Source organism: Marmota marmota, unplaced genomic scaffold, assembly GCF_001458135.2.
Source record: "Marmota marmota marmota unplaced genomic scaffold, marMar, whole genome shotgun sequence".
NCBI lineage: Eukaryota > Metazoa > Chordata > Mammalia > Rodentia > Sciuridae > Marmota > Marmota marmota.
This window is the reverse complement of record NW_025999863.1, coordinates 2,920,443-2,933,170: the sequence shown is the minus strand read 5'-3', so window position 1 is coordinate 2,933,170 and position 12,728 is coordinate 2,920,443. Positions and strand designations below refer to the sequence as shown.

The 12,728-nt window shown below is 59.8% G+C and overlaps 1 protein-coding gene across 5 annotated transcripts in view; it reads left to right on the top strand.

The window, feature by feature from the left end:
- Window positions 1–555: 555 nt before the first annotated feature.
- The window catches only part of Dpp9 (dipeptidyl peptidase 9), a 34,397-nt gene continuing 22,224 nt past the window's right edge, over window positions 556–12,728 (top strand). For 3 of the 5 annotated variants that reach the window (XR_001505486.2, XR_001505485.2, XM_048812373.1), the window contains exons 1-3: window positions 2,774–2,860; window positions 6,389–6,642; window positions 12,578–12,690. Coding sequence is in view for 3 of the 5 variants with exons in the window: in XM_048812373.1 (XP_048668330.1) it covers window positions 2,805–2,860; window positions 6,389–6,642; window positions 12,578–12,690 (423 nt within the window). In the remaining 2 variants the exon portion in view is untranslated. Of the gene's footprint in view, window positions 609–2,773; window positions 2,861–4,244; window positions 4,292–6,388; window positions 6,643–12,577; window positions 12,691–12,728 lie in introns of those variants that run through there. The other 2 variants (XM_015503642.2, XM_015503641.2) reach the window with 2 other exon arrangements.

Sequence of the window (12,728 nt, the reverse complement as noted above, 5' to 3'; positions counted from 1 at the left end):
GGTCCCGGCCCTCCGTCCGCTGCCCTCGCGAGCCCCGGGGAGACAGCGGCCGCCTCCTCGCACCCGCGTCCTGCCCGCAGCCCCTCGCCACCACCTGGCCCTAGCCAGCCCGCCTTCTCGCGGGGCCTGGGCCTGTCCAGCCGCCCTCTCTCCCCACGCAGTCTTAGGCCAGTCCTGACACGTCCCCATCAATATCGCAGCTAAGCCATCGAAGGTGACCCATGCCTTTCCCCCCACCCCTAACGCCTCCAGGGCCCTGGAGCAAGTCGCTTGCCTCAGCGGCAAGAAAGAACCTGCTTTCGAGGAGCTGGGACTAAGGCCCAGGATACGTGGACTGTAGTCACCAACCCCTGTGGCCCCTGGCAGGTCTTAGGGGACTGGGCAGGGTGGGAGGACCATGCTGCGGGGCTGTGAGCACAGCTGGAATCGAGCCAGGCAGAGAGGGTTAGGCCCCCAGCCACCTCCCCTGTGGGACACCAGTGGCAGGACAGCAAGCTAGCACACAGCTGGCCTCTTCCTCAGCCTGTGTGTTAATGGCACATCTGTTCTGTCAAGGTCTGTGTCCCATGCCTGCAGCTGGAATGGAGGTTCCTTGGACCCTTTAGAAGGTCAGTTGTGCTGGGGTTGGGCAGCCAGGCAGGCTGGGGTGTGGACTGACTCTGGAACAGAGAGATAGACAGGAAGTGACTTTCTGTGGCCCTGGGGTCACTGCCCTCAGGGACCGTTGGCTGATGGCTGTAGCTTTTTGTGTATCTGCTGGAGGATTTTCTTTTATCCATTGTCCCTCTGATGCCCCTGGTGAGAGTGCTCTGGGAGGCCTCAGGGAGAGGGGGGAGAGTGCCAGTCCAGCTGGACCACATCCCGTTCAGTGCTGGCACTTGCTGTTGATTGGAGAGAATTCTGGTCTGAAATGGACTCTAGTTGAGTCTTCCCTTTGGTGTGGTTTTAAGTGACTTGATTAGTTGACAGCACTGGCCCGTCCTTGTCTTGGTGCTGTGTGTGTGATCCCCTTAGTCTTCCCAGGAGCCCCAGATGTAGGGACTGTGTAGACCCATTTTATAGCTGAGGAAATTGAGATGCAGCCAGATTAGGTGGCTTCCCCAAGGGCACACAGCCCCGAAGTGGCAGAGCTGAGGTTTGAACCCATTTCTCTCTGACACGGGCACCCTCGCTTTTCACCACTATGAATGCAGCCAGCGCCTCCTTGTGGTGACAGCGCTTCCACTGTTACCGCCCTCCTGTGTCTAGGTGCTGGGCACCAGGTAGTTGGGGCCTGGCTCTTGTAGGCGACTGAGCCAGGGCTGTCTTTGACTTTAGACAGCGTTCAAGACAGGAGTGACTTGTGCCTTCAGCCTCAGTGTTGACAGAGTATTTCTGAGTGTCAGCCGTGGTTCCAGCTAGGGGATAGGACAGGAACGGGACAGCTGTGAGCCTGCAGCTGGGAACCGACCTCCAGAGAGAGTGGGGAGGGCTCCCTCCCCGGAGGGGGCTTCTTAGCACTGAGACATTTGGGCTGGGCTCTTCTCTGGGGTGGGGTCCTGGGCACTGCATGGTGCTAAGTAGCATCCTTGGCCCCCACCCACTCCATGCCAGGAGCTTCTTGTCCTGACAGCCACACGTGTCCACAGACATGGCCTCGTGTCTCCCCTGGGAGCAGACTCACCCCCCAGTTGAGGACCCCCCACACCAAGGAAAGGGTTGCACGTAATCGCTCCTCGAGACAGCATCTTTTTTGTTTTGTTTTGTTTTTTTAATGTTTTTTTTTTTAAAGCCTGCACATGGTGCTCGCCTGTCGTCCCAGCAGCTTGGGAGGCTGAGGCAGGAGGATCGTGAGTTCAAAGCCAGCCTCAGCAACAGCGAGGCACTGAGCAGCTCAGTGAGACCTGTCTCTAAATAAAATACAAAATAGGGCTGGGGATGTGGCTCTGTGGTCAAGTGCTCCTGAGTTCAGGCCCCTATACCAAAATATAGATAAGTAAAAAAAAATATTTTGTTAGTTGCAGATGGACACAGTGCCTTTGTTTACTTATTTGTTTTTATGTGGTGCTGAGGGTGGAACCCACTGCCTCCTATGGCGCTCTGCCCCTGAGCCCCAGCCCAGCCCTGTTGGGCCAGCATTCTTGCGCAGATATGGTGATGGTGTGGCCAGGTGGCCAGTGTGGATCGAGTCTCAGAAAGGATGGCATTTGTGGTGGTTTGGGGCCTCAAGGATGAGAATGAACGTGTCACACAGCAACCATGGGAGGCCGTCCCAGCAGAGGGCCTGGCCACTGCAAGGAGTGGGGGCATCTGGTGCTTTGAGGACAGTGAGGGGATCAGCGTGATGGGCGTCATGGTCAGGGACTGAAAGGAGGAGCCATGAAGGCCTTCAGGAGTGGCCACAGTCAGGGATTTGGGACAGGAAGTCTGCTTCTGGCCGGTGCCCCTCAAATAGCATCTTTAGAGTCGTCGGAAACACTAAGGATGTTTTCCACCAAGTTACAAAGAAAATAACAGTTCTAGTCCCAGGTCAAGGGCCTGCAGCTGGCAAGGACTCCTTGCTGGCTGGCAGAGTGCCAGGCTGGTGCGGGCATCCCACGGCGAGGCGGGGAGCTCACTCCCTGGGGTGACTGGCCAAGAAGACGCAGCTCGGGGAGGTACCGGCTTCCTCTTGCTCTTCAGGGCAGGGCCTGAAGCCACCACAGCCTGGGATTCCCCTGGCATCAGGTGTCCCCCAGCCTGGGAGGTGCTCTCTGCCCACCGTGCTGCTCATGACATGTCCTCTGCCATGCAGGCCCCACCCTCCCGAGGTCAGCGAGCAGTTAATGCGGAAGGTGAAGAAGTTGCGTCTGGACAACGAAAACTCGGAAGGCTGGAGAAGGTAAGGTGGCCTCGGGGCTCCGGATGGGCGTAGGGGGCCCCCAGATTCTCAGCAGCCCAAGGCGTTTCCCCAGACCTGCTGAAGCAGCAGGGCGTGGTGTGGTCAGGTGGGTGCCCTGGGTGCTTCGGGTGCAGAGTGGCTTCCCTGGCCTTCACCCACTTGATGCCAACTTCTTGCCCAGTCACCAAGACCAAAAGTGTCCCCACACACCGATGAGCTCTGCTGGGGACAGACTCACCGGAGAGAACTGGTGGCCAGGCTGCAGGGTGGTGGAGCCTGACAGGCCTGGGCTCTGCTCCCCTCGTTTCCTGAGTGACAGGGACAGGCCTTTCAGCCTCTCAGAGCCCCTGGTTTGCCCCAGAAGTTCACTGCTCCCCGAGTCCAGCTCCCCAGCTTACCGTGCACTTCACCATGCCCTCACGGCCCAGGGGATCCCCCGCCTCAGGGCTCGGTGTGCGCTGTAGGGCCTGCGGTAGCTCCTCGCCCAGCACCTGCTCCAGGCACTGGCTCCTAGTGCGTGGAGCGTGTGTCCTTTTGGGGAGCAGGAGGATAAAGGGCGGTGACTTCCCCAGATGCAAATTCTAGAAAGGGGAACACCGGTGTCTAGAGGATAAATTCACTGGGGGTCCAGTGGCTAGTGGCAGATGACCTTCTGCATGGGCTCCGTGTCCTGTGGGCGTAGGCTGCAGGCCCACTGAAAGCTGAAGGCCTGAGTGGGACCGAGTACAGTACTGTCCCCAGCCGCCCCACTCAGCAGGACAAAGCATGGCCTGGGCCAGTTGCTCCAGTCCCTTGGTGGCTTGTCCCCAGGGCATTGTGGTGGGACCCCACCCCCTGGCTACCCTCCTGAGCGCCCTGCTGAGCTCCGCCTCCCTTTCGGCCTTATCGCTTTCTGGGCACCGAGAGCTGCAGCCGGTGCTTGGAGTCCACGGTTTCTTATTGCTTCTTCCCTCCTCCCTCATCGTGGCCCTCTTGGGTCTCTGGTGGACACAGGAGCAGCTGGTCCCCACCCTTGAAGCACCAGTGTAGGTGGAGGCCACAGAACTCCAGCCCCACCTTGACAGTGCCCTGCATGTTTGAAGCTATGTGCTGGTGACGGGTTGAGAAGACGCTCTGCTGGTTGGCGGGAGGAGAGTAGGTGGCCTGGGCTAAGTGGCTTGGAACACACTTCCCTCTCCCAGCTGTGTAAACTCCTCACTGGAGAGCACAGGGCAGGGGTGGAGGAGGACACGCTTCCTCACCTCTGCCGTCCCTGGCTGGTGCCGTCCCTGCCTTGGCCTGGATAACAGAGGGGCTAGTGGCAGGCTGGGCTCCAGCTAGAAGGTTCTAGTCACGTCTCGAAGATTCCTAGGCGTTCCTCCCGATGTCTCGTTTCATTTCTCAGCTCCTGGATCGTTTCTTTGCTTCCTGGGCTCTCTGCGGTGATCGGAGGCAAGATAAGGCTTGATGGTTCTTTGCTACGAAAATAAGCCATGTGATTTCTGAAGTGCTTCTGCTGGGCTCCCAGCCTGTGGGGTCCCCTTGGGGAGATCTGAAGATCGTGATTTTTTTCCCTCCCGGGGCAAGGCTTGAACGAGGGTGGCACACCGTGGGGAGGGGATGCTAAGCCAGTCAAAGCAGTTCCCCTGGCTGGGTTTTCTGGGCTCATTGCCAGCAGCATGCGGGACCGTGTGGGTCCTGGGCCCTGCCTGTCACTGCCTGCGGCTCCCTGCTGCCCTGGAGGTGGACCGCAGTGCTGCTGTGGGCCAGAACCTCCTGTGTGTGACCCACAGCAAGGCACCCATCCGCCCAGGGCTCGGCTTGTTTGACCCAAGGGCCCTGGCTGGGCTGGCGGCCTCTGCCTGAGTCTTCAGAGCACCTAGGAGCTGCTGGACCAACCAACCGCTCCTGGCCGGAGCTGGGGCAGCGGCTGGCTCTGCTGTGCCTGGACCTCAGCCAACAGAGGGTTAAGCCAGGGAAGCAGTCCTCCCTGTCCTTCGTTAGGGGTCAAGCTGGCGGGAGTCGGGGGGCCTCTGGGGTCCATCTCAGCAAATGATGCTCGGAAGCCACCACCTCTGGGTGGCCTCAGCTGCCTCCCTGAGCCTCCTGCAGTGTCCACCTGCCCTGTGGGGCTGGGCCCAGGACGCCCCGGCTCCAGGACTCTCCCTGCGATGCCTGCTCGATGCCTGCTTGGTGGACGCCTTTGTCTCACGTCCTCAGCTCCGACTGGCAGTGAGCCTTTGCCCCTCCAGCCTCTGGCTCCCCTCCGCACATCCGGTGTTGCAGACCTGAGTGAGGGGACCTTCAGAGGTGCTCAGTGACACCTGCGTGTCTGTCTCCTGTGCTGGTGGCTCTGCAGGGTCTCTTCTTGGCCAGGGACGGTCTTTGGGAATCGGGCTGGACCAGGTCAGGGCCACCCTTCTGCCCTGCCTTCCCTCCTGGGAGCAGCAGCTGCAGTTTCTGTTGCTGCCGCAGGAGCCACTGCTGCCGAGCCCTGCGGGTGGAGTGTGCGGGGCTGGCGCTGGGGTGCTGCCGGGGGAAGCCAGGCCGCCTCCACTGTCCTCGCCGGGCCACGCTGGGGCCTTTAGAACTGGGTCAGCTCGACTGGGTGTTTGGATTACCTTAAAACAAATATTTGCCTCTCTGGTCCAGCCCAGTCCAGCAGCATGTGCTGAGCCGGCGTGAGGGGGAGGGCCGCGGCCCCTCCAGACCTGGTGGGGGACAGTGGGGTGCCCTGTGGGAGGAGGTGCTCGTTCACTCTCACCTGAGTGACGACTGGCTGAGTTCCCTGTCACTCTCAGGAGGTCTGGGTGTCCCCTGCAATAAGCACTGCCCCGCACCCACAGGCCTGGATTCCCTGACCGAGACCGCCTCCTTGCAGCCTTCCCACGCCGGGGGCGCCAGGTCCCCCGTCAGGGCCTGGGACACAGCCAATGTGGGGGGACAGGCATGCAGCAAGTAACTACAGTGACAAATGCTTGAGGGCGGGGACAGCTAGGTGCCTGAGAAAGTCCCAGAGATGGGATGGACGATGGCTGCAGAAGGTTTCTGAGGACCTGCCAAGCCTCTAAGCGAGGAGATGTGTTAGAAGTCGGTCAGGCGAAGAGGAAGCAGTGCTCTAGGCAGAGGCCACAGAGGCGCAGGCCTGGGGGGCCGGGGGCTGAGAAGGGGGTGGGCTGCGAGAGCCGGTGGGGCTCCGACGGCAGCCTTGAGGGCGTGGTGAAGACTGCATGCGGGTTACAGGGGTGCATTGTGTATGCTTCTCGGGGCCGGGGGTGGGCCCCAGCTCTGCCCAGCCTGGGGACTGCCTTCCCCCTGGGAGCCGGGAGCTGCGGCTGTGGGGTCCCAGGCAGAGGTGATCCAGCCTTTCAGCCAGGGGTGACTGCCTCGGATCCCAGAGCAGCGGGGTGGAGAGGAGGAGAACACTTTGAGACCCATTTAGGGGGACAGGGAGGTCGCACAGGGGTGGGACCTGCTGCCAAGGGGACAGTTTGAAAGCCAGACAGCCCTCCCTCCTCAGCCCGTCCACCGGACCCTCTTTCCTCGCAGCTTGTCACTGCATTCCGAGGGAGCTGAGAGGATGTCCTGCGGGGCCCCGGTGACGGAGCGGGCCGACGCGGGTGACATGGACGACCCTGCAGCCCGCTTCCAGGTGCAGAAGCACTCGTGGGACGGGCTCCGCAGCATCATCCACGGCAGCCGCAAGTACTCGGGCCTCATTGTCAACAAGGCCCCGCACGACTTCCAGTTTGTGCAGAAGGCAGACGAGTCGGGCCCCCACTCCCACCGCCTCTACTACCTGGGTAAGCCCGCCCGGACACCGGGCTGCCCTGAACTGGCAGGCCTCAGGGCAGTTGTCACCGCGCCTGCTCGGAGGACCTGTGTTTACAAAGTGCATGTGGTGGGCCTGCTGTGGGGACATAGTCCCACAGGCCGTGGCACCCACAGATGGCACCCTGTCATTAGGAGAGCTTGGGGCAGGGGCGAGGGGAGGAGGACGCGCCCCCACGAGGGCTGGCCAGCCATGGGGCCGAGCGCTGGCCTGCCCATCTGCACTGCCAGATACTGGTGGCTCGGAGCCTGGAAATTGTTTCCACACGGTCAGCTAGGCCTCTTCCCAGGCCCCTGGCCCAGGCCGGGTGGGGCACAAGAAACAGGACAGCGCACAGAGATCCCCTGTGGGAGGTGGCGGACTTCAGTGGGAGCTCGCTGTGTAGGGATGTGTTGTGAAGGATCCTCAAGCTCATGGAGAGGCAGGTGGCTTGTGTCACCGCCAGTAGTTCATGGGTGGCTTGCTGCATGTTTGCCACCCGCCTCAGATTCCTAGAAGTGGGTGCTCACGCTTGGTGGCGTCCTCTCTGGGCATGTGGCTTGTGAGCACACTTTCTCCGTCAGGCTGTCTGTCCACCAGACCCTCAGCACTGACCAGCCTCGTGGTCCCCTGCAGGCAGGCCAGAGCTGCCTCCTGTAGGGGACTGGAAATACGTGTAGAATGAATGGATGTCACCCTACTTTGCCTGAAGGGCATATAAGGAGGAGGCCCTTGAAGGAATCAGCCAGGCCTGGTGGCACATGGCTGCTGACCGATGGCAGGGCTTCTCAGTTTGCCACTGTGGACACCAGGTCAGATTGCTCTGTGTGGGCAATGCCCTGGGCACTGCAAGATGCCGAGCAAAACCGCCTCCAGTTGAGAGCCACTGTCCCGGCTTCAGCAGGAGCGAGGTTATTCTCTAGGCCCATGCTCTTGACCCGGGGATCCCTGAGACCACGCCCACTCGTGCCTGGACCTCAGTCGGTACGGGAACGAAAGAAGGAGCGAGTCACTGCCGTCCTCTGCCCGAGGCTGAGCACATGCCCGTGACAGAGACCCTGATGGACACTGGTGCAGTCCCTCAGACAGGCCTGTGGTGGGAACAGAGCCAAGAGGGGTGTGGCCAGGAGCGGGGCTCTGCAGACCTTCGCCTGAGGGCCATGGGGCTTTGAGCTGCATCAGCACCGTGAATGGGAGATCTCGCAGCCCTAAAGCTGAGAGTTCACTACCTGGCCCTTTGCAGAGAAGCTTTTGCCAGTGCTAGTCTGGAAGTTAGGACGGGAAACCTCCAAGTGTCACTCACCCAAGAGGGAGCTGCGGAGGGTGCCCAGATCAGGGAGCTGGCGGGCCGAGACCTCCCCTGGTTTGCCGTTTGCCCCTCGGCACCCACCCCATGTGCCCATACAGTCCTGGGCCCTGGGCTTGTGCTTGTGCTCTTGCCCCTTGCTCAGGGCGCTCAGCAAGGTTCCTGCGGCTGCCCTGAGATGGTGGCCTCCCACAACTCAGTGAGAGAGTGAAAAGTCACCTCACCAGTTAGGAGGCCAGAAGTCTGCGTGGGGTTGCACAGGCTGAAACTGAGGTGTGGGGCACCGCGCTCCCTCCAGAGGCTCTAGGGGACATGTGTTCACTGCCTCTTCCAGCTTTAGTGGCTGCCAGTGTCCCTTGGCTTGTAGCCACATCTCGCTATTCTCTGCCTTCACGGTCACATTGATTTCTTCTCTTCTGTCCTGCTGGGATTCCCTTCTGCCTCCCTCTTAAAAGGACACCTGATAGCTGGGCTCAGGAGGCTGAGGCAGGAGGATCTCGAGTTCAAAGCCAGCCTCAGCAACTTAGACCCTGAGTAACTCAGCGAGACCCTGTCTCTAAGTAAAATAAAAAGGGCTGGGATGTGGCTCGGTGGTTAAGTGCCCCTGGGTTCTATTCCTGGTACCGAAACCAAACAAACCCCAAAATAAGGACATGTGCTGACAGCAGGCCCCCCAGGATGATCCCCAGCCCACAAGCCTCCGTCTGTCCGTGGTTGCAAAACCCATTTTCACCACAAGTGAAGGCATTCATGTCTAGGCCCCAGGACGGGTACATCTGGGTTCGGGGGCCACTGTTCAGCCTCCAGAGCTGCGAGAAGGGACAGAAACCCTCTGAACTGGTCCAAGCTGCAGGGGGCATCTCCTGGGGGAGATGGGATGTCTCATGGTGCCCAGGGCTCAAGGCCCAGCCGCCTCAGGAGGTGGACCAGGAGACTTTTGGAACCCAGGTATGGCACCATGTGCCTACCTCTGACCAGGCCCCTGCCACCCAGGTCTCCTGCCATGCATCCCCACAGCTCCAAGGCGCCAGTGTACCCCAGGAATGGAGGAAGGACCAGATTGGCTGAGCCTAGGTCCACTGTCCAGGTGGGCGGGACCCACAGCCTGGGGCTGCTGAGAGCCCGGCCAGTGGGTGGGGCAGCTCCAGACAAGGGTGTGCTCTTAGCAGAGACCCCAGAATCTACTGCCTCTGTTGGGGTGATGGCATCCTGCAGCCGACCACGTCACTCAGCACCAAGCTCTCAGGCTGCCCGTGGCCCCCACGTCGATGGCATGTCTCGGTGCCAGGCCCAGTCTGCTGCCCTGAGTCATGACCTGCCGTAGGCCCAGGTTGGCCACCTGAGGCACATAGAGCTAGTCACTGGGGCCCTCCGGGAGCGCCCCTCTGTTCTGACTGGTGGAGCCCAGTGCAAACTGGGTGGCCCAGAGACAGGCGCCTTCCCACTCCTACTGCAGGAAGATGGGCAGAGAGGCCTGGGGCCTGGACTCCAGCTGTCCCCTGTGGCCAGTCCCTCACCCCATCACACAGCATCTTCTGTTAGGAAGAGGAGGTCTCAGGGCCCTGGGCAGGTCTCGGACTCCTGTAGGAAAGAAAGCCAGGACTGGGGTCCTGTGACGAGGAAAGGTTGTCCTGCCTCTGGCCATGTGCCCTGCCCTGCCAGGCCAGCCCGTGAGGCCATGCCACTCGGTGACTAGATGCAGTGTTTGCACTGTCCTGTGTCACCTGCCACGCCTGTGGGGCAGTGGGTGGTGGGGGGGCAGGACTGGCAAAAGGGGAGGCACAGTGGCCACAGGGGTCAGCGGCTGTCTTCAGCCCTCTCCACCCTTTGCCTTGATGCCAGGCGTCACTGTGCTGGGAGGTGAGTCTTGTCCTCGGCGAGGCCTTACCTTTGACTTCCTACTGGAAGGCTCTCCTTAAGGGTCCCTGTGGGTGACTGTCCCCAGGCTGCTCTCTAGAAAACCGCCCCCAGCCCCTCCCAGCCCTTCCTGTTGCCCCGTGTGCTCTCTTACGTGTATGTGCGTGTGCACGCACATGAGTGTGGGGGGGCCCGGGGATGATGGGTCCCTGAGCTTCATCTATACATTTACTCATTTGTTCACTTATTGGTATCAGGGAGATTGAACCCAGGGGTGCTTAACCATTGAGTCACATCCCAAGCCCCTTTTTCCTTTTAACTTTTTTTTTTAATATTTCTTTAATTGTAGATGGACACAATATCTTTATTTTATTTATTTGTATGTGGTGCAGAAGATGGAACCCAGTGCTTCACGTGTGATAGGCAAGCGCTCTGCCACTCAGCCCCAGCCCCAGCCCCAGCCCCTCCTTTTAACTTTAATTTTGAGACAGGGCCTCACTAAGTTGCTGGGGCTGGCTTTGAACTCATGATCCTCCTGCCTCAGCCTCCCGAGCTGCTGGAAGGCAGGCGTGGCCACCGTGCCGGGCTTGCCCCTATGTTGCTTCTTTTTGAGATCTGAGCGGTGCCTCACAGTCCCCAGCCTTGTACTTTTCAAGTTGTGGGACTTGGTGGCTCTCAGCAGTATGTTTGCAGCATCGCACACACGTCACCTCTGTCTAGTTCAGAGTGTTCTGTCGTCCCAGAAGAAGCCTGTGCGCAGCACTCACCCCCATGTTCCCCCAGCCCTCCTCAGCCTCCTGTGTCTGGAGTCCCCTGCTCTGGACATTCGTGTCAGTGCAGTCACACTCTGCATGTTCTGGTCCCCACTCGCCTGGTGCTCCTGGAAAGCAGGGAATCCCCGCAGACTCGGGGCCTCGGGCCAGGCGTGATGGCGCATGGCGCACACCTGTGGTCCCAGCTATTCTGGTTGGATCACCCAGGGGTTTGGGGCAGCCTGGGCAACAAAGTAAGACCCTGTCACTTAAAATAGTTCAAAAAATAAAACTCAGGCCTTTAGAGAGCAAGTCGCTCTCCCAGGACTCAGGCCCTCCACCTTCTTCCACGCAATCGTTTCCACCCGCACACGTCTCAAGTTGACTTTGCGTTTTTCACAGGTCTCTTTTAAAAGGAAGCCCTGGAGAGGTCTCCTTATTTTTCTTTGGGTTGCTCGTCTGCCCCTAGCTGTCCTTCATAGGTGTGCCCGGGGCGCAGCCTGCCAGGATGAATGCCCTCCTCGGCGTTGAGCCCCGAGGGCCTGGCGGGCTGCCTTCTCTCCCCTCAGAACCCCGTGGGAAGGAGGAGGTCCTGAGAAGGAGGGTAGCAGCAGCCTGGGTCTTTCTGCCCAGAAACTCGAAGAACATGCAGGGCCAGAGCTGGGTTCAGTGGCGGAGTACTACCCAGTGCGGAGCCTGCCGGCTCTGTCCCCAGGACACGGGAGATAAAACAGATACTCAGAGGATGAGAAAGGAGCTCCGATGTCCTGTGATTCGTCGTTAGCTAGGGCAGGTTCACAGGCCACCGCCGGACACCCTGTGCTGTTGGAAGGTGTACACAAGGAGAAGCCCAACTTGGTGCCCAGCCTTGTGGCAGAGGTGTCCTGGATCCCACGGGGCCAGGCGGCAGGTGCACCCTCCTCCTGTGTCTGCAGGTTCCTCAGCCCCAGGTCTAGCCACATCTGTTATCCAGCTGCCACTCAGTCAGACCCTGTCTCAAAAATGAATAAAAAGGACTGGGGTGCGGCCCAGTAGGAGAGCATTCTTGGGCTTGATCCCCAGTCCACACACAATTTTTTTTTCAGAAAAAAGATTGCATCTATACTGAATGCCATTCATTTTCTTGTTATTGTTTTCTAAACAATACAACGTAACAACTGTGTACACAGCATTTATTAGGTAATCTGAGTCACCCAGAAATAACTGAAAGTCCGGGAGGGTGTGTGCAGGTGCTGTGAGTGCTGGGCTGTTGACCTGCGGGACTGGAGCATCTAGATTTTGGAATCCTGGGGGGTCCTGAGCCCAATCTCCTAAGGATACTGAGGAAAGACCTCATTTTATCTGCTTCAAAGAAGTCCTCAGTGCCTTCCACAGTAAGACCCGTCCCAGCCTCAGAGACACAGCACTTGAAAAACTGATGGACTGCAGGTGACTTCGGGTGACACAGGCATTGTGTGGCTGGCTCTGTGGGCTGTACTTCATGCACCTGCACAGAAGCCTCCCTTGGCAGCCATGTCCCTGGTCACCTACAGGAGCGTTAGATTGAACCAGTGCTTCTCCTCAGGGGAGATTCCATTCCTCAAGGAATACTGGGCACATCTGGGGACATTTGTAGCTGTCACTTGCTCTTGGCAGGGAGGGGTGGAGCCGCAGTCTGCAGAGCCCACCCCTGAGGAGGCTGCTGTCCGAGTGGTGAGAAAGGCTTTCCCTGGCTGTCGCCCTGGGTGGGTTCCTTCCCAGCCTCCCCCTCGCAGAGGGGCCGTCAGGAGCCAGGTCTGGCATCCCCAGCGCCCTTCCTATTCTTCCATGGGCTATTCTCCAGTAATTGTGGCCACCATATTCAGCTCAGATGCCTCAGAGGAGGAAGACCCTGTCGCTGAAGCGATCACACCCAGGCCTGTGGCTCTCTGGGGAGGGGCGCTCCGTGGGACCCAGCTGCAGGGACCCGGAGCCCTCTGGAGGCCCTGCCCGCCTGCTGGGTGCTCATGCAGGCCGTTGTGCTGTGCCTGCAGGGATGCCCTACGGCAGCCGGGAGAACTCCCTCCTCTACTCGGAGATCCCCAAGAAGGTGCGCAAGGAGGCCCTGCTGCTGCTGTCCTGGAAGCAGATGCTGGACCACTTCCAGGTGGGCTGCGTCCTGCCGCAGAGCCCTGTCTTCCCAGC